Source organism: Accipiter gentilis, chromosome 29 (genome assembly GCF_929443795.1).
Source record: "Accipiter gentilis chromosome 29, bAccGen1.1, whole genome shotgun sequence".
Lineage (NCBI taxonomy): Eukaryota > Metazoa > Chordata > Aves > Accipitriformes > Accipitridae > Astur > Astur gentilis.
This window is the reverse complement of record NC_064908.1, coordinates 10,194,983-10,217,141: the sequence shown is the minus strand read 5'-3', so window position 1 is coordinate 10,217,141 and position 22,159 is coordinate 10,194,983. Positions and strand designations below refer to the sequence as shown.

At 42.1% G+C, this 22,159-nt stretch overlaps 1 protein-coding gene across 3 annotated transcripts in view; it reads right to left on the bottom strand.

Moving 5' to 3' along the window:
• PNPLA7 (patatin like phospholipase domain containing 7) overlaps positions 1-22,159 on the bottom strand; it is a 131,263-nt gene that overhangs the window by 31,369 nt on the left and 77,735 nt on the right. For all 3 annotated transcript variants that reach the window (XM_049832154.1, XM_049832155.1, XM_049832156.1), the window contains 3 exons: positions 21,080-21,262; positions 20,395-20,513; positions 3,122-3,278 (listed from right to left, as the gene is read on the bottom strand). In XM_049832154.1, the coding sequence (XP_049688111.1) occupies positions 3,122-3,278; positions 20,395-20,513; positions 21,080-21,262 (459 nt within the window). The remainder of the gene's footprint in view (positions 1-3,121; positions 3,279-20,394; positions 20,514-21,079; positions 21,263-22,159) is intronic.

Sequence of the window (22,159 nt, the reverse complement as noted above, 5' to 3'; positions counted from 1 at the left end):
TGCCCCCCCCCCATTTATTTTAGCTGTCATATAATCACAAACAATCATGGACAGCAAACGTCTGCAGCATCCTACCCGACAATTTTTAATTCTCATTATGGGAAGCTTTTTAGCTACACATTCCTGTAACTGTATTCCCTTCAACAGCATAACATTCCATTCGTTGTGAAATCTAATACTTTGAAGTATTTATTCTCCAGTTGAAAAACCAAGGAAACCCAACAACCTGCAAACATGAAAGCTTTTGTTTGTTTGTTTTGCTGGTTAAACACAGGTAGAGAAGACACAGAGAGGCAATATATAGTAACTAGCCTGACAGGTGATTTTCATACACCTCTATATTTTGACAAAAGAGTAACTTATTTCTTTGCTGCTTCATTAGGTCCAGAAAACCCACCCCATTAAAAATATCCCTTCTCCTAGCCCCAAGTATACAACTGGAGGTATGCCAATCTCTAAAAATATCAAAAAGAGAAGTAACTGCAGGACAAAACCAGCATATATTTTGATGTATTAAAAAGATAAATAAGTATCAGAGTTATCTAATCCATCACAGTGAAGACATTCCAAAAAAACCCACACGCTAAAAAAGCCAGGCTGCAAGGTTTTGCACGAAGAGCACTTAGCAATAACCTTCACCAGCAAAAGCACACAGGCTTCAGAGGAACAGAATCAGCAGCTTCTGTAGCAGGGAGTGCTGAAGCCTTTTTTGCATGACGTTGGCTTAATGAAGGATGGTCCCCAGAGCATCCCTTGCACAGCAGCTGCCTCCTGCAGTGGTCCTCACCAGCAGTGATGCTGCTCTGCAGGACAGCAGGAACAGTCCTGTAACTTCTGGACACTGGGAATTTGGGGCTTATCTGCTGGGTTTGTCACCTCACTCATATTCGATTCCTTTGGGTGGATCTTCCATGAATCCCCAACAAATCTCCCTGCTGTTACACACAGAGCTAGTGCTCAGTGAAAGGAGCCACTCTCCTTGCTCAGTCTACAGTTGCTCCAACACAATACAGGAGAAAATAACTCAGAATAGCCACTGTTAAAAAGATTTATAATCCCTCAAGCTACTTTGTACACTAGCTGTGATTTGATCCTGGAGAGAGGGTTTTCACGGTTTTCTTCAGTTTACAATGCAACCATTTTGCTGGACTCTGCTGTTAACAGTGAAAAGGGCTTCAAACAGAGCGGTCTTTTCTTTTTTCATTCTCAAACCCTTGAACAATTTCTGGTTTGGATGTGGACGTGGCAAGCTTGTCAGAACACTCATGAAAAACCTCAAGAAAATACATTCTTCATTAACAAGATGAAATGTTTGCTCTAACACAGGTCATTAACCTCTCCTCCAGCTATTTATTTGCAGATTTCAAGGTGATATCTCAAACAGCCTGAGGCTGGGCCAAAACCTGCCTTTTCCTTTGTGAAACATTCTCTGAGCTTTGCAATTTGTGTTCAAAAGTTAATCAATAGATTAAATTTCTTCATTTCATCTTTAACTATTCCTGGTAAAAGCAAGTGTGATTCCAGATTAGGCTGGCAAGCTCAAGAGCTACAGTGCTGGAAATGAGGCTGGCTTCAATGGGAGCACAGCCCTGACAAGCCCCAAAACCACCATTTCCAGCTCTGCATCACCCCCTGCACAGAAGAGATCTGACAAGTTAACAAATAAGAGCAGATAATCCTCTGGTCAAATGCACGGAGGAAAAATTCCATCACTCCAGCCTAACCAAGAGCAAGGGGGAGAGAGCTGTGAGCCACAGATTGCTGGAGACTAGGAAAACATTGCAGGGAGGTATCACCACATGCTCACCCTGCTCAGATGCTGTCCTGTAATCATTTGGTAGTGACCAATGTGGGAAATAAAGAGTGCAAGGTTAAAGGGATGTCTGATACGATTCAGTACAATTGGTTTTATTTCCTTAATCTCAAGTCTCCTCTACCCTTGCGATTCCAGCAAACTGCTCTGTATTATACACAGTTTATGTTTTGGGTGCTTCCCAACCCAGCCAGGCACAGGCAGTTCTTAAACAAAAAGCACAAAATCCACATTCTTCTAGCAAACAGTGGCAGGGAGGTGAAACAGAGCCCCATGGTCCTCTGCCCACCAGGACAGCACAAACACGCTGGGGCCTCAGTATGTATTTTAATGCCTCAGACTATATAGCTTGCCAAGGTACAGTAGATTTCATCTCAAAGCCAAGGCAGATTAGAAGACACATGGGAAAGGTAAGCAGTATACATGTGCCAACTACAGACCCCTATTTCTCCCTAAACCTCAAGATCTAAGCAGACCCAGAGCTTAATCTAATTTAGAAAATTATCCATGTTGCTTCCTTTTCAATAAGAAAACCAACATGAAAATGTGGTTTTCATATGAACAATGCAAGCTGTAACTAGCAAACTTCAGAAATAACACTAATCTTCACCTTTAGTCAATTTGAACCAGTGTAATCTGGTGCTAGTACGATTTTTCCCCAACAACTTATCGATAAATAAATTCACCCACAGAAGTCACTATTTAAAACAATGTTCCCAAACCTCGGTTTAACTATGAAAATATAGTTTTGCTTGTATTAAATATTTAAAGTTAAAAATTTCTCCTGAACCAGAGTACCACACTCTGGAGTTCTCAGGCTACACCGTGAATTACACATTTTGTATTTAGTTTAGAGAAGGATTACCTCTGTCAATCAGTTCCACTGAAAAATGACAGCATGTGAGAACGAAAGAGAGAAAATTATACAAAAGAGAAACACATTTGTTGAGAGTTGGAAAGGAAACAGATTCTAGCACATAAAAAGAGAAGATAAAACAAAGATAAACACAGGCTAACACACTTAAACAACATCACTCTACGTTTATAGCGTGACTAGAATTTGTGCAGAGCAAAGTCAAGCATTTGACTCCTGTCTCCTCAGGTACCCGCACTGCCTGCCAGTGCAACAGCAAGCAGCTTTCCCAATTCACTCCCTCGCTGCTGGGCAGGGGCCCTTTTTGATGTACAGACACCGAAGTGCAGATGGCTGCACTTTCCTTGGGTGGCTGCTTGTGCACTACTGCCTGCTAAGGCTTGCGGTTAAGCTTTTACACTCCACCTGAGAAGTGCAACATTTCCAATGCTTACCATGGCCCACTGCCTAGCTTTAATCCTCATCTGATTGTAGCTGCGCTCTTCGGCATACAAGGCACTCATAAAAGCACCAATAGATGTTCCTCCGATCATATCTACAGGGATGCCAGCTTCAATCAGCGCTCTGATAACTCCCACTTGGGAGCATCCCCTGTGCCAAAGGAAAAAAAAAAAAACAAACAAAAAAACATTATCAGACAAACAGCCATTGAAAGAGCATAAAGACATGAATGCCACCTTCTAAGGGAACTCGAGTGTGTACTAGCTGAATTGTCAATCTCTTGCTAAACAAGGGTTAAAGCCAGAAAAAGATGTCATGAATGCAGAAATCTTCAAATAGACTCCCTGAAGATCTTAGGAAGCACAGACCACTCAGCTGGACTTCTGCACGAAAGACAGCGATACAAAAACAACAGCCAAGAATCAAACCAGTGGATATGGAAGGGAAAAGTCAACATGGCTGTAAGAGAGCAATGCATCAAAAAATTCTACTAGGGTTCTTCCAAAGCAGCCAAGGACAGCTGGACTTCAGAGACCTTTCCCCAAGAGTCTTTTCCAGTGATTCTTCAAAAACTCAGCCAGCCTGGGATCATGGGATGGGTCACCACATGGATTAATAATGACTTTGAATATGGAAAACAAAGAGCAAGATGAGACAAACAGTGGTGAGAGGGTAGGAGTTTCATTCAGCACACAGACTGAGGAGAGGGGCAGACGAGGAGGCAGCATTTGAGGATAATACAAATTCCTTCAGGACAGTGAATCTGCAATCTTCCTTGATTTCAAGAAATGTGGAAGGACCTCAGAGCAATGATGGAGTCAAGTGATAAACAACAGATGAACCTCAGTGCTGATGGGACAAGAGAAAAACAGAAGTAGCAATGCCCCTACAGCAATGAGCTCTTAACTAGCTCTGCTCACGCAGAGACGTTTTTGGAACCACTGTGGATATTCTCTGAAAAATATTAACCTAGTGTTCAGTGCAAATTCAAAAGGCAAATTAAAGAAAGCAGAATAAAGCAGAAAATATAAGAACATACATCCAGGATGGACCAGCATTTTGAAAACTGCAAGCAAACTCAGACTTCTCATGAAAAAAAAAATAGCAGAACTAGAAAGTGACAGAGAGAAGCATAAAAGATGACCAGAATATGGAAGGAACTTCACATGAGAAGAAACTAGACTGAATCTCCGACTGGGGAAGATGATGACTGACAGGAGATATGCAGGGCCAGCCAATGATATCACCATGCAGAAAGTTTAATGTAAAGGAAAGAATTTACACAGACACACTTGTATGTAAAGCACAAATTGCGGAAACTACTGTTACCACATGCTGAAGAGGTCAAATCACAAATGGATTTAAACGTGGACTGGATGAATCAAAGCTACCAGGCTGTCAGTGGCTACTAAATGTGAAAAATCAGAGGTGCAGCCTTGCATTCAGAAAGCTCAGAAGCTGCTAATTGTTGCAAATACTCATTTCTGAAGCAATCACTACTACTTGCTATCCGAAATGAGAAAGCAGAGGTGGAACATTTGATCTGATCTTATAAACAGCTCTTATAAACAGCAATCCCCTAATGGGAGAGAGATTCCTGTCTGTTCTACAGAACCATTACAAAAACAGAGAAATTAGCAGTGGAGTCTGATCGCCTTCTTATTAGTACAAAATTATGGCCTCTGGTTTCAAATGCTTTGTCGAATTAATACCAAGCATGTCAGTTACTTCATTCCACCTAGATGGATGCTTTGCAGTCCAAGCCATACAGCAGTAAAAATCTTCCTTTTCCCATTTTCATCCCATTTTTCTGTTCCCTCACGGTTTGCTCTATTTCCATCCTCCTTCCCCTTGCTGTTTACATCCTATAAATACTTGCTAACAGCTGCCAAGTCCACTGTAGGTGTCATTTGGCCAAGCTATGCTGAATGCATTCTTTCCATCTAAATAAATCCCTTCCAGCTGCTGAAATGCTTTGAGACAGGTTCTCTGTTATACTGGTGTAAATGACTTCAATGACAGATCTGCACTGGTGTAATCCAAGAGCACAAAATGGCTCATTTAGCTTTCCTCTCCAAATTCTCCTTCCCCTGCTTTACTATTCCTTCTTCTCATAAGATACCCTAAGTTAAAAGAACTATATTTTTATCCCTGCCAGAGGAGCCCATTGTTTTTAGGGTTTTACATCACAGCTATTTTTGCAATCTGCTTCTTGTGCCTGGCACTTAGTGCTGCCTTATCCCTGTGCATAAGTCACTAGCTGACACTGACATTTCACTGAGGAACAGACCTTACACTATCCAACCAGCTTTCTGGAGAAAGCCTACATCATGTGGATTTGTTAAGACACGTTAAGTACTGTAAAGCATTTCCTGCTTGGAGGGTAACTCTAAACTGCCCAGGACTAGCTCCAGACTGGATTCTCTCCCTTTAACCTCTTCTGAAACTGGAGCTCCTCACTCATGCATTCATGAGTCCATAAAATACGAGGGATTTCATGTGATCACTCTGGATTTGTATTTACTTTGCTGTATGATGTCCTTGAATGAATAGCAAAAGATTATTATTACTTCTATTGGCAAGCCATCACCTCTGTGTCATGCCTCAGCAGAGTCCCTGCCAATATCCAGCTAAATGTGTAACAGCCATGTATCTCCAACAGATGCATCGTTTTCAAAGCACTGACCTGCAAGATGAGAATGAAAGTACTTTTTTTGCTCAGAAAGGGACCTCCTATAATCTGCCAGACTAAATTATGTTTCATTTATTACACAACTACAAAGCTGATTCTTCCAGTTCCAGCATCCTGAACAGGAGCATTCCTGACTAAAATCCTGAAGAAAGGCAAATGTGGCCAAACCCACCCCATTTCTCCATGTACCACCCAGCCTCCTAAAAGATTTAAATGTTTTTTTTCTCCTCCCTATAGCTTTAGGCCATCATTACCCCAGCAACACTACTACATGAAACTTTTCCACAACTCCTTGCAGTTGGTTCTCTCTTGGCCACTTCTTCACAGCTCACAGCGTATGTAAACACGGGCAGGCTGCCAAGAGAAGCTGTGTGCCAGAGCCGGCTCTTTGCCAGGCAGCACACATCCCGCTCACTGACAACTTGCTGGTGCATCATGGATAGCCGGAGTGGGCAGCTCTCGTGCTACGACAAAAGAGGAAAAGAAATTGAAGCCAGGAGCTAGGTCCCTGTTAACAGACTAGTAGTGCAGGAAAAAAAACAGGAATTGTGCACTTATTGTAATACCAGGCACAATTTCACAGTGGACCTGTCCTGTTTTAGGGCAACATGAAAATACAAGCGTTTGGCAAGAGGAGTACAAAGGAAGATTGCTTGTGCCGACGCTGTACGTACACATCAGTGCCAGAGCACTTGCGTGGAGCAGAGGAATGGATGCGGAAAAACTCCGGTTCCCTGACTGACACAGAGCTGAATGTCACTTACTCCAGAGGAAAGGAGGAACAGGGAAATCCACCTACATACGAGGAAGGAGTGTGTCAGATAGGGGATGCGCAGTATGTTGCTGGAGCTGCACACGCAGCTGTCCTTTGCCTTAAAGCTGCCTGACAGTGCAGCTGGATGGAGCATTTCCCCTGCCAGGATTAACGCCTGTCCCCAGGACAGTGACAAGGACTCCTGCCACCAAGGACAAATGGCCTAGAAGATTGCTTTCAAGCAATTTGCACCGGAACCCAAAGATTCGCCCAAGAAATGCAGTCTATATTTTAACAAAAACTCTTTTCCATTGTATATCACTTCCTAGGACAGGCCTGATTAATTAGTGCCCTTTGCAGAGACAGCAGAAACGGCATCAACCAGTTTGAGGAAGAACTGGAAATAAGAGTCACGCTCTGTTTTTACCCCTGCCACTGCCTCACAACCTGAGCTAAGCAAGGCAAGTCATGGGCTGCTCTGCACATCAGCTGCCGCAAAGCGCTGCTTACTGCACTACTTACCAACCTTGTGCTCAACATGCTTAAAAAGCCTCCAAAAGCTGTGCTGTATTTCTTAAATTTCAAGCACCGTTTCTTCTTTACTACTAATGGCCACAAATAAATGACCACATGGCAGAGAGAGAAGTTATGGGTTTGAAGACATGCTTCCTTGAAATAACAGCACAGCAAGCAGAGAGCACAGCCTTTCTGGCAGAAGGTCTTTCAGGAAAATTCCTGCTACTGAAACAAGTCCTTGCTTTCCCCCCCTGGCGAAATGCCACTGACATGTGACTGTAATGCACGAAGGCCAGAGCACAACTGATAAAAGAAAAATTATTCTGTAAGACATGCATGTGTCAGCTCCACACGTGCCTGCCAAGAGCTCAGATTAGATACGACTCTCAGGAAGAAGCGAGCAAATGCAGCAGGACATTTCAGATTAAAGCGTCAGCAGGAATATAGGCTGTCTTCTGTGCTTAGGTCAGGGGGCTGAAGAAAATACAATTAATACAAAAACAGAGCCTGTGCACTGATATTTTCTCCACAAGCCACATTTAACATATCAATAGGATATTGCCTGTCAGCATTAGAAAGAAAAAAAAACAATACTGTGAGCACACAGAGAGGGGACACTTGTTTTTCAGACCATGACTAATGGAGCAGCAAGGCAAGGCTGCAGCTTGATCACACTGCCCACCTCCAAAGTCCACTTCAGTTTCAGAAAGGAAGAGAAAATACAGCTCAGGCATTCAGCCTCCCCAGCAACCATCTCTTCTCCTGACTCATCAGGATGAAGGAGATCTCTCTGAATGCACTGAAGAGATGCTATTTCCTCTGGTTAAAAACAGGATTAAGGTCATGGCTGCTGCAGAGCTCTACCGTGTCTCTAACCAAAGCCTCCCCAGAGCGGGACACATGCCTTGCTCCACCACCTTCCTGATCAGTTAACTGGGAAAGTAGGTAGAAAAGTAGAGAAATTGCCAAGGGGACTTTACTAAGCTCCACTAGAGTCTAACAAACCTGAATTAAGGCACCCTCATAACCTCAAAACTCCTGAAAAAGCAAAGCTATACAAATAAAAACACCTTTTCCTTCTCGTAACAGCTTCGATTCAAAGCACATTATGAGCAGTCGTTAGATCACCCAGCTTATGGGGTAAGCGCAGATGAGTATGTATTTACTATACCCATTTTAGAGATGTGCAAAAGTGGTGTGTTGAGTAACCATTCTCCCAACGCTGCTTTGAAAGCACTAGAGAGAAAATGAAGATGATTGAGCTTCCAGCCCACAAGAAAGGACAGCATGTCCCAAAACACTGCCAGATAAGGCATGCGGGGTCACCTGCACTTCTCGGACCTGGATCTCGAAAGTGGGGCTGGTTACTGAATTGGCAGGTCTCAGACTAATGGATACTGCTACATCCGCTACAGAACTGTTATCTGAATAACATAATTGGTGGTGGTGGTGTTAGATACTTCTCAGAGTTCTCAGGTGCTCACTGTACTGGGACAGGGGGGAAATTAGATGTTATTTAAATGAAGGGATATATAGATGGTATCTGGAAATGTGAGATAAATAAAGAAGAAACTTCTCTTTAAGCAGCAGCTTTTTTTTGTATGTGTTTTGTTGCTGATCCAGACATTGAGCAGCACAGTCACTGACTTAAAAATCAAGCAAGTCTTCTACAAGTTGCAACTGTATTACCTCTAATTTGGCACCTTCAATCTTTTGCAACAATACATATAAACGTTGCTTTGAAATCTAATCATACTTGTATCTTTCCAATAACATTATTTCCCAGCTTTCCCGACCATAAAACTTCCCAGCATCATAAATTTGCCTGAATAATTACAGTGATCATCTGTCAGCTCATAAAGATAACAGAAAACAGACCACTGCATTTCTGCTCCTGCTGTACTACTTCTGCACTTACAAGGAAGTTTCCAGTCTGGACAACATTAATTAATTAAGCAAGCCCAATTTCTAAGCTAAATAGAGGGAATAACCCTAAATTACTAGGTTCTCATCCTAACATCCAACTACCAACAGGATCTTTCCCAGCAGCTGTCCTGAAGGAAGCTTTCTCCCTTCCACTGCCCATTTTTAAAACTATCGCCAGATACACACATACTGATCCAGAGACCTGAATTCTTCCTGTCTTCCCCTTCATTAGCAACAGCCTCGTTTCATCCTCCCACTTAGCTTTGCCCTCAGATTCCCACTATGTCCTGAAGTTAGAGCTAAGGAGCCATTTTCCCTTTAGACTTGCCATGCTACAGAGATTGCACATTAACCCTGTGTACTCAGTGCTATGTAGGCATGTTTGACAGAAAAAGCAACTCTTATTTATCAGTGAAACTACGTTCCTGCAAGAAAATCCAAATACAATATCCTATTAGCATTGATCTTGTTTCTGCTTTATATACTAACTTTGGAACAAGCTTTAAACAGAGAGATTTGTGCCTGACACAGAAGTCCATGAATGAAAATTGTTCAGCCCTTTCCAGAGGGCTGTCAGGTCTACCCAGTCCTGGGGTGTAAAGGGATATGTGAGTAAGCCATTGGAGGGGATAAAAAAACATAAAATAAAGCCAGAGTAAAAGTAAATCAGAAAATGAACCAGAGTTTTTGTTTTCTGATCCCACCTGCCAGCAGCACACTTTGGTAGGTGCGTGCAGGAGAAGGAAGAAGGGAAGAGAGGCTGAATGGCAAGCTGCACCCCCCCAGTCACTCTCCGCTTGGGGATGCCCAACAAAATCCTGACTCTTGCTCTGAGCCAAAAAACAATTCAGTTATCTGCAAAGAAAGATAATTTCTTTGGAAAACAAATATATCTTCCCTTCCACCACCCCTGAGAGTTATTTGTGAAAAGTCTTAGAACAACCCATTTTGAGCACAACATCTGGAAGCTGCAGAAATGAAACAAAAGCATAGCACTTTAAAGAATTTAACTGTGATTTTACTTACAACTTCTCCAATCTCCTCTTTCTTAACAGGAAAGCTCATTGCCCAGATGAAGTTAGACAGATTCCTAAAAATCACAGCAATGCAAGAGCTTTACCATCTTCCTGAAAGCACGTGGACTTGCCAACAGCATTACGACTGCTACATGGAAAGCGCTCCCTCAAACTTGCAGCTCTGTAACACAGCACGCTTTTCAGCTCATAAAAAGAGGTGCAAAACGAGTAACAAGAATTAAACCACAAACTCCACCATCTCCTTGTTTAATTTCATCTGTATATCAAAGGCACTGCTATGACTAAATGAGTTTGGTGGGTTGAAGACTGGAGATCAGGACAGAACAGTCCAAATAAACCACTTGCAATTAATTTTTTTTTATTTTTTTTTAATTTTTTTTTAAGTCGTAACTTTGAAGTGGATAGCTCCCAAGCTCCCACTGCTTGGAGGGTTTAATAAAAGCCAGTAAAATCTTCAACCTCCATGGCCAATGGGAGCAAATGAGCAATTACATAGGTGCTGCTGATGGGAAAAAGAAAAATCAGATCATTAAGCATTACATGGGTGCCAAGCCATATGAACACGGCTTTTATGTGCATGTGATGACCCAACTATTACACAACTCACCAAGCAATTAGCATGCAGATCTGATAACAGCCACACAGCTCTGTCTGTGTTTAAGACAACTGCACTTTGAGGCAGAATTTTGAACGCATGCATAAACACGATTAATATGGCTGAGCTCTCGGGCAATACACAAGATGGTCTGTCCCTGAAGAAATCAAAACAAAGCCTCTTAGGAGCAATTACGCTGCAGTCTATTACCAATCATTTGCAAACAGAAAGTCTGAAGCCTTCAGTACAAGTTCACAGCCATGTCTCATGAGTTTTTTTTCAACAAAAGCAAATACTCAGAACTCACTATTTTATTTTTAGGACTCAGGTTTTGTTTGTTCAAACATATACTCTAGGGCTGACCTGGATAAGACTCAAATTAAGTATCCAAACATAAGTTATCATCACTATCTCGAAGGAAGAACCCACATTCCTTATCTTTCTCTTTCAGCCTCTACAAAACAGCACCAAAAGTAAAACACCAAGTCAAAGGTGTAATTTTATCTTTAAGGATAAAGAGTCTAAACTCTTCTCTGTTATTTTAGCTCCTGGATATTGCCCTGAAATCAAATCTGCTTTTAGAAATACATAGGGAATCCAGGAGCCTGACTGCATGGCTGACCCTGGAGTTCAGATGTTGGTCTGGTTCAGCCGCATGTTGCAATGGATGCTCTACTCATGACAAGAGGACAAACATGCAGGTCACAGGCCACTTCTCCAAACACCTATATGAATAGTTACAAGCTCTGAAGCCCCCATACTTCAATCTGAGCTTCAAAAAGGGATATAATAAAGAAAAATTACAACTCCGCTGGGCACTGAGATACAGATATCTATCTATACACACAAAAATGTATTACAGGTCATTAAATAGCTTCCCTTCCTCTGAAACGCACCTACCAGAGCAGCAAGCTAATCGTACATGAAGGAGGGTGAAGACTGCAGGCTGACTAATGCAAAGGTCATGAGGATTAACCTCAGGGCTGCCAACTTTCTGCCCTTCCAAATGTCAAAAGACAGATTTGGCCTGGTGTACAAAGGGATTACTTTGAAGAACGGGAACTGGAGGAAGGATATTTCAAGTATTCAGGGTTTTTTTTCATGACACGAAACAGATTCAGCCTCTTTTGTATCATTTTGATACTTCCATACTGCAGAAATCTTGCTCTATCAGCCATTATTGGCCACTGACAGACTGCAGATGCTGGACGGTAAGCTTCATTCTTCCATTTCAAAGAAGGGAAGAAACATTTTTCAAGTTTCTTTCATATTTCAGTTCCCTTTCCTGACACCCTTTACAGCTATATCAGGATGAGGAATGGGATCCTTTTAGTAGTACATATTCTTCAAGACCTGTCTTCCTACAGAAAAGGAAAGCAGAGTCCTTATGTGCCATTTCAATATCTTGAGCAAGCAATTGGAAATGAAACACAAATTTCATGGATGCTGCCTGACTGTGTCGGGGGAAAGAAAAATTAAAAACAGGAACTGCAATAGCTCCTCACTCTTACCTTGTATGAGTAGAAATTAGGAAATGGTGTGAACTGAGTGTAGAAGGACCCAGTCTGTGACAGACTGGCTCTGTACAGGACTGCCAGACACCAAGATTAAGACAGGGATCTTGGCCAAACCCAAGCAGAGCTCAGCACCACTGACTGCCGCTCTCCACACCACCAAGGCTGCTTACCTGCCTGAGGACAGTGCTGGACCCACATTAGCTCTGCAAGATCACGCATCACCACATCCAGCCATTAAACTTTCCACGATACCAGGAAAGCAAACGCCCCCCCCCACCAGCTGATTAGAACCTGGCACATCCTACAGACTCAGCTTCAGAGGCAGGTACTCAGGAACCTGTTGGCTTCCATCAGAGCCCTTCTCCTACAGCATCTCTGCACTGTGGGAGAAGATAGCAAAGCTGGTGCTGCCCAGAATTGGCTACGAGCTACAGGGTTTGCTTGTGTGGGCTCTTTGCTGCCCAGAACAGGCAAGGATACTCTCAAATCTCAGCAGCCCCTGGAACAATGTTGACCATGTCCTGGCACTGTACCCAGACAACACAGGGTTACAAGCAGCCTGGTTATTCCTCAGCCGCTGCACAGTGAAATAGAGTTAACTCTATCGTAATAATTTGGCTGGATGTCAGGTTTCAAGCAAATTCCCCAGACACATCCAACCCATGAGATGAGAGCATAAATCCATATACATTTAGAGATAACAATACCCTCCTAAACCCCCAAACAATTCCTAGTGGCAATGGTTAATACTTCTCTTCCATGCAAGCGCTTCAGAGCAATTTATAAAGGGCGACCTGCACAGATGCCAAAGCTGACATGGCAAACACCTCATTTTACAAAAGGAGAACACAAGTTATAAGCATTTAAGCCATTTCCTCAAGCCCATGCGACGTCAGGAGCTGAACACCAGCGAAGTGAAATCCTGACTTCCCATTCCTTGCTTCAGTGATTTAACCCTCAATAGCTGCAGTAACTCATGATACCACGAGAACCTCAGAGAGGCTGTTGTGGCTCTTTCAGAACTATCCTAACCAAGGTCAGAATGAAGAGCTATGGTTTTAGCAAGAATTTTGTTTCATAATTTACTTCAGAACGAGTGCTTTATCAGACTATGCTTTTTGAATACTTCAAAGAATCAATCTAATTTTTACACATTTTTCAAGCTGTCAGCCCTCTGTTTACTGTGAATTTTAAGCACTGTGAGATAGAGGTAACAAATGAAGGGGATACCTGTACCCCCTTATAAACCACTGAGAGCAACCCTAAACATTGCTGTCAATAGTCCACTTGCAAAGTGCAGCACGGTCCTGAAGCTCACTGCGTGATCTGAGAATTATTTCAAAGCCAAGTACATTTCTGTTAAGGTGACAAATAAGGACACCCCCCAGTATGGTAGAGGCAGCTGGCAAACGACATTTTTTGCAATAGGTCCTTTGAGAGAGGACTTGAAAGCGAAGACTGAGAAAGGAACTAAAGGGCAGATATAAAGATGACAAGCAGGAATGACAGTGGAATGAAAAGGGTGCGAAGAAACTGGGTAATCTTAGGGCTTGGATGTGTCAGAAAGGGAAAACAGAGACTTGCATACTAACAGAGACATGGCCAGGTGGACAAAGAAAAAGGTTAAATAGATTATATATGAACTAGATAGCAATGGAAGCATGGAGAAGACATTATTAAGCAAGTTCTCAAGATGAGCATTACTTTTATTTTCCAGCACAAGGAACTGGTAATACCAGCATATTTGGGCTCCATAGATCCCTATCCCTCATACCTTGGGGAGCCCCTCATTAGACTCAGTCTATGTAAAGTTTTGAACTCAGCAAAGAAGCTGAAAAACAGTTGTTGTGTTCCAACTCCTGTGAGGAACATCAAGAGTCTAGGAAATTCCCATGGGATTTTCTTTCATCCCTTCTGTAATCTCTATATTGAATACGTTTAGGATCCCATAGGGGAAAAACACTGCTCTGTGTTCTTTATGACAGTATTTTCAGTGCATGCCTCTGGAGGCAGCTTCTGAATTCAGGCAGCAAATTCCTTCCCCCTCCCCCCAACATGCTTGCAACAGCACATTGTCTGGGTGCTTGTGGTCAAGTTTAATAGTTTTAAAAAGCAACTCCCCTCATGCTTCCAGTTACTACCCTGTATTTGAGGTAGAGTAATTGATCTTACAAATACAGCATCTCCATTTCAAGTACTGCAGCTCTGTAGTGGTAGTTTTAAGACAACATCCACATGTTCTCCCACTGATAGGAGTAAAAAGCCCAATACCATTAGTTATGTGTCTTAGTCGAGGGATGAGAATTAATCTTCCTTAACTGCTGGAACTGAATCCAAAGCACCTGCACCATAAAACTTCATGCAGTCTCCCCAGGAGATTCTGTTATTGCCAAAGGTTGAACATCAGGGTTTTATAACCACGATGCTACTATCACCTGCACCACAGGAAAAGAAGCTAGAGCACGGAAAACATGTTGTCTGCATCATGTGAGCAAACTGTCCATCCCAAGGACAGCACTTGGTCATTAGAACATCGTTTCCACCTCAAATTTCAGCTTTTTATTCCTCAGATGTTTCATCACATGCTGAAAGCTGGGGTATGAGTTGTCAGCTCCACCACTGCACTACCAGCCAGTCTGCTCTACCCCATGGTGTCCAAACCTCAGTCCTGACCTAGGAGACTTCACTTTTATTATGCTCTAGAAGACTCACTAAGCTTAGATATTTTCTATGCAGTCTTCCCTATTTTCAGGGAACAAGACACACTTCTCTCTGCTTTTGTGGACCATGGAGCAAAAGATGACAAACAGAAGGGATCTCAGTCGCTAGGTAACCTGCACAGCTATAGCTCTCTGTGCTCTTCTGCACGGCAGCAGTGCGGGAAGCCGGACCTTCCTGCATTGCCATTTGACCTTGGTCTTTGGTAGAGCTAACAACAGCCCCCCAAAAGAAGAGGTTTTACTTCTAACATCCCTTCCTTGCAGCACATTGCCCCAATAAGTCCAACTGTTGCGTTACCATGTTATGCTGCTGAGTATTTGCATGTTCATTAATTTTGGCAGCTCGTCAACTTTTCCTTAATCAAGTCAAGCAAGGGAAAAAAACCAGTGACTTCATAGCTTCTCTCAGAAAAAAGCTGATGAGAATTTCACAGGAGGTAAAAGCAGAATTTCTGTTGCCTGAAGTGTATCCTCTTCCCAAACACTGAAGATCTACATTATACAATGAAGCAGCGAAAGTTTCTCACAGTTCAGATGGCAAAATCCAATGAAGTAGGAAGCATCAAGCAACTAAATAACAGGGTAGCCACAAAACACCTCCTGTCCTCAATTATCATGGGGAAAAAGACAGAATTAAGAATCATTCTTAATCCTGGGATGAGAACACAAGATTTCTGTACATTTTAAGGCTCTTCTCCAAATTAGAATAACAAACAAGATAGAAAAACAAAAACCCCCAAAGATACTAGTATCTTTAACAATTCTGACTCCTCACATAAGCATACTGCAAATTCAGCCTCTGCACTTACGTCAACTCTGATACCACGTAATTGTTGAGACTGTAATTAAAATATTGCATTACAGGCTGTGGAATAACACATCCTTTCATCTGCTAAAGGTAGTCGAGAGCTCCCTAGAAGGCTCTCTGCCCCAGAGGCAGAGACAAAAAAAATGTGCAAAGACACTATAGTAGGAATATAGTACCTTACAGCACAGCATTCACTTGCTTTCAGGTGTTTTACATGGATAGGCCAGGTCATCAATATCCAAAATCAATTTATTTTTAAACAAGACGGAGCAGGGGAAGCACTACAGGGTTTGTTCATATGCAAGAGCTCTTCACCTCCTAGCCAAACTTGCATGCTAAAAGCATGCATCAACATTCAGAAAAGGAATATGATTTTCTAAAGTTCTTGGAATGACTGTTTCAATTTTTTCCTTAAGTTATGTTGGAAGCTTTTCATCAACTCTTTTCTACCATGATTGCTCAGAAACACAAGGGGGCACAGTGACAGCTGGGAAACCTCTCAACATGCTGCCACATTGGGCCCAGCCTTCAAATAAAAGTTCCTTGTACCTGCCCTGGGAGATACACATGTGCATCCACCACATCCCAAGGTGGGTGTTGGCATACACTACCTTCTCCTTGCTTGACCCATGTATATAGGACAATCTAACCTGTCCATTCCTTGGTTCCTTCCAACCGCAGAATGCAGTTTTGCCCAGCCTCACTATGCTAGGGATTACTTGTAAGCTGCAAGTCTTTGTGCAGCACAAACAAATTCTGTCTTTGTGCCTTCTAGATGAACAGCAGTGCTAAGGGACTGGTGTCTGGTGGCAGAGAAGGTAAGCAAGACTGGTAAGCAGGTTTTTACTCAAACTTGCCTGAACGAACTGGAGTTGCAGCCAAACATAATAGATGCAGTGATAGTAAAACCTCCTTGTTTTATTCTTCACGCAGTCGGGTCTTGGAGTCACACACTGAGAGTGTGGAAGACAAATCTGATCTCCTGAGAGCAGAATAATTATGAGATCTGCCTCTCGGAGACTCTTCATCATTGGGTAAAGGCATTGAATCAGAAGATAAAGCCAGGCTTTAAGGAGCACAGAGACCCAAGCTGGGCTCAATGCAGCAGCCAATAAGTGACCAGGTGGTACATGGACCTGCACGTTTGGCCTTCTCTGAAAGCATGGAGCGTGACCACACTGCATGTGGCACAGGCTTCAGGAGCACAGACACACAAGGCAACAAGTGGGTTCATCAGACACAAATATCTTCATAACAAGAAAGGAATAACTTGCTTTTCCTAAGCTGCTGCTTTTATCCTCCCTTTTCAGAGGGCCAGAGCCGAAAATAAAGAAGAAAAGGCAGAAAGAACGAGTTGACGAAACGGGCCAACTACCCAAAATGAAAAGGTGTGAGTCTGAGTCAAATCCCTAGAGTCAGCAAGAAAGCTCTGTGGAAAAAAACTGCTTGACATATCAAGAGCTGAGGTGAAATAATAAGTTGGAGAAGAAAACTAAATGGAAAAAGGAGAAATGAAAAGACGCCCTGATGAAATATCTACAAATATCCCTCAGCAGCAGCTCCTCAGGGAAGGCTTAAATGCTCTGCCTGAAGGAAAGGGCAGTGGATAGAAGGGAAAGGCATGGCGTGCTGCAGAGCCCCGTCCACCTATGCATCATATGGCACAGACAGGGCAGGATATGCAGACTCCACAAGTACCGTCTGGTAAAGGTCTCTGGCACCACGTGCATTCATTCCCAGCATGAATGTGCAGCTGATTATTATGCTTTACTGTAGATAGTACATCCGAAAAAGGCAAGTAACTTCTTTTAACAAAAGCTCTTTCCTTCTCAATAAGCATACCTTAGGCACATCATGTATTTATATCATGTGTGTTACTGCAAATATAGCCTCTTATCAAAATAGCCAAACTGGAACAGATCTAATGCTTTGTATTTTCCCATTATGCCTATGTGGAATAGGCACGTTGGACCAAATTCACTCCTAGAATTATGACGTTATAATCAACAACAAAGCTTGTCATCACAGTTTTGCTTAAGTCAGTCTTCTGAAACAGCACAACCCATTTTTTTTTCCAAAGCCCTAGGGATTCCCAGATACTTCTGTATTATTTACTCCCCATAAATTTCAGTTTTCAAACAGCTTTGCTAAGACAACTATAGAAAACCAAAGAAAGGGTGGGCTGTAAGTGCGATGGCTGAAGGTCATGCAAATGATTTATGGGAGCGTTTATGCCTTTGTTGCAGGGTTTGATGTGTCATTATTCTTGCAACTATGTAGCTCAAAGGTATTATTTTTCTAAACATAAATCCCCTTTCCTTCCCTCTAGCTCCACAATGTTTCTAACTGAAATTAACTTAGCATTTAGTAAAAGCAAAAAGCTATAATTTTAGAACTGTATCACTTCGATTTGTTTTGTTTTTATACTCACAAGTGAGAGAAAACCTTTAGATCCTATGAGCCTTTTGTCATGACAAGCCACAAAGATAATTACTAGGAAGCTGCTCTGGTAAAACCTCCCAAACCAACTGTCACTAGGAAGCCAAACAAACATTCCCAAAGTAACAACTAAATAATTGATATTACTGGAGTCACAGAACACAATACCTTTAACAGAAATAACCACCAGCCAGCACCCTGTAAGTGTTGGTTCTCTCTGGGCTTTGTGACCAGTATGATTCATGCTTCTAGAACAAGGTAGGAGGTTACTCCATGTAGAGTATTATCCAAAGGCTACACTAACTATCAAGAGTCTGTGCAGCAACCCATCAAGATGTTTTTAGCTGGAACGGGCTTTAGTCACAGGATGATTTTAAGTACCTAGTGCACAATCTCTTGAAGTTCCCTTGTTCATAGAGATGGGGACCTAAGAACTTATTCTGACCTTCCAAAAGCAGATTTTTACAGAGTTCAGAGTAACTCTGTCCCTTCCCCAGAGTCTTAATTATATTCTCACTTCAGAATCAAACTTTTAAGAGATCCGACTCTTTCATCTAACCACAATTTAGATGACAATTCAACTACAGAAACAGCATTCTATACCTTTCCATTGAAAACACAATACTCACACCATCCATGTGCCAGCCTGAGCCTCCAGAAAAAGCATTTTAGTCCATGACAAATACAGTTTCAGAGAAAGAAGAAATTATCGGATTTATCCATTTATCCATTTAATCCTCAAAGTCCTCCATATTGTATGGATGCAGAAATGAGCAAATTAACGGATAATGGCACATGGTCACATTGCTGAATGGGTGGTGTGCATCCAGAAATCCTAAAGCCAACACAGTAGCAGTGCAGCGGTTCAGATTTGTGGAGAAGGACAACACAGGACCAACACACAGCTCAGTAATCCTGCTCTTTCTTACCTCTGCTCTTGAAAACCAGCAGGTGGTAGCTTGCAAATTAAGTAGTAGAACAAAAAATAGTTTGGCAAAAATTACAGCAGTGTTTACAGAAGGAAGAAAGGAAGGGAACGAGCAAAATGTGCTGCCAGAAATATAGAAGTGCACATATTTTAGCATGACACAGGCTTCAGCAGAGACAGAGATATCAGATACCTCGTACCAAAAAAACCCATGAGTGCTTTGCATCAGTTGATTAGAAGCCTCCTGAGATACCCAGATTATTTAGCTCTCCTCCCCGGCTTTACTTTGTGTCTCCACAGAACAGTGCTTATCTCAGAAATGAAATACCAAAATCATCTTAGGTGAGGAAACTGTGAAAGCAAGCAGGATAAAGGCATCTTTGCAGACACTCAAAGAAACAGCCACAGCGCTGGTTGTCTCAGCATCAAGTGACTAATCAGAACAAGCTGTCACAAAGGAGCTCTAACCTTTACTGTAACGAATACTGCCCCCAAAGCATGCACTGGCCCAAAGACAAAAATGTGATACTTCTGTAGACTTAAATAGAGAGACTATGTACAAATTGTATTTTTTATTTTTGAGAGCAGTATTTCAAAGCACTGTTTTAAAGAAAGGCTTCAAGAAGACAATGATGAAGACAACAAAGACAGCGCTCTCTTGAGACAAAGGACTACTAAATTTTGTCTCAACATAAAACTCTCAAAGCAAAAAAGGGATTCCAAAGAAAAACGTCAGTAATAATTTATTTCCAAAGCTCACCAGGAATTCAGATGGAATTCTAATAGAGTGTTCAGCCCTCATCTTGCCCTCGTATCTGCAAAAATACAATCTTTCTGTAAAGTAAGGCTGTCAGAAGTGTATAGGTACCTGGGGTTTTGGGCAATTATAAAGAAGAGAACATTCTCCCATTAGAGGACATAACTCCTCTTGCTGCTCAAACCCTGAAGAGCTTTGGGGGCCTTTGAAATATTGTGAGCTATTTTCTAATACAAGAATCCATAGGAGAAAAAAATCCATAGTGTAGGCCAATAAAAGAAAGAAGCATCATGTTTAGTGCCCTGGTCATCTCCTGGTATTATACCCAATTTATGAGAGGTCTCAAGAGTTCACAAACACTCACGTTCCTTCTGCAGAAATCCAGGCACAACTCCACAGAGCCGGTTAAGTTTGTGTAACAAAAGCAATTCCTCAGTGTCTCCCCCAAATGCTGCTTACAGAACAGTGCTGATTTTACAGAATGTCTGTTATTCTGAAGAATCTGTCACAGCCCAGTGACAGCGGTGCTCTGGGATCTGGTAGCAATGCACCAGCGTGTCCAGGATAAGCTGCCTACCTTGCTCCTCCGCCCCCAAGCACCAGTGCAATGGCATTTCCAGTCAGAACACGAGCCAGGCGAGAAAAGTCAGAGTGACGGTCTGGTGGTTTCTGGAATACGCGTTCATACATCTCTATCTGCAGAAGAGAGACAGAAGATGGTAATTCAAAAGGCAGGGTAGAGTCTACACTACCAGCCTACAACACACTGTTAAAAAGTGAATAGCTGTTCTTCAAAGAGGGCTAATGAAGTATCCAAACTCTTCTAGTGACCATATTCATCTCTCATGCTTTTATAGTAGTTGGGAGGATTTCACTGTAGTACAGTATTTTCTTTGGAGTTATTACTTTCTTGACAAGGATTTGAAGTTACTGGGAAGCATCCCAAGTCTGCCTGTGCTTTACCTTTAGCATGGTTTTTGCAAGCATGGGGATCCTCCCAATGAAGAGGACTCTACCGTGTGTACACACCTATCAATAAGACCTTGAGATAGTATTTACCATAAAGAAGATGCAAGCCCCTTATCCCTATGTTTCCTACAGTAAATCGAGGCCAAACAGATTTAAAGAGAAAACTATCTGTGTAACAGCCAGTTGCACATCAGAATATCATGTAGTATCATTATCTCAGATTACCTTTGATACACGGATACAAGTAAAGTACTACAGCTAAGGGACCAGCCACCGAAGCAGGAATCTCTTACCAGCTTGGGCAGGCTTCTTTTGGAAAAGACTCTGCGTGGACAGTGGAGATGAAGATGAGCAGAACACCAGCTCCGCATGTTGAGCCATTCCACAGTTCGGGAAGGGAGAGGCCCATCTTCCTTATGGAGTAGGACAAGTTGCTTCTGAGCTCGGACCGCAGTGTTCTCCAGCATCCTCTCCAGCTACAGCACATCATAGAGACCAAAGGAATAGGGGCATCAGGTATTTACTGCTCTAGTATCAGTTTAACAGAATACTGTATTGTGAATTTTATATATATGTATATAGAGAGATACACACGTATATATGCGCACACACACACACATATGTCTGACCCCTATTCCTATCTGAATGTGCAGACAACTATGCACACTAAGAACCCTCAAACAAGATTGATTTAAACAACTACATTGCTAGCTGTGGGCTTACATGGCACATAGAACTCTCAAATCACACAAGGACTCAAACCTGAATGCTTAAAAATGAATGCTTTTTACCTAAACCACAGACCATTAAATGCACAGCACAGACACACAGTGTTCGTACAAAATGAGATTGCTTCCCAAGTCATACTTAAGCCTACAAACATTCAGCATGTTTTGTTCTTGCCCTTCCAATCAGACCACTTCTTCCTCCTTGCATTCCTTATTTTTATTTTTTGTTGTTTTAGGCAACTGGTGGCAACTTGCTTTTACTGTGCTTCCTGCCTCCCACATACAGTCATGAAGAACAAAGTGACACACAAGAATGCTGCAGGTGATACCAGTCCCAGGCTCTTTGGAGGTCAGACTTAGCACTTCACAATCCTAAAAAAACCCACTTGTGACTTCATTTTTAAATTTCGTACAGAATTCTACATGCCTAGTCAAACAACTTTGGTAATAAAATACCAAAAATAAAAATAGTAAGGGGAAAAAAAAGTACAGCTTACAATCTGTAATAAAATATATTAAATTAGTCATACAATACAATTTATATCTACTTTTTCCTTAGCACACACCATGAATTCCATCCAGGCATAAAATAATTTCTCTCTCTGGAGATCCTGCAAAGAAATTCTGGCAGAAATGCAAAGCTTC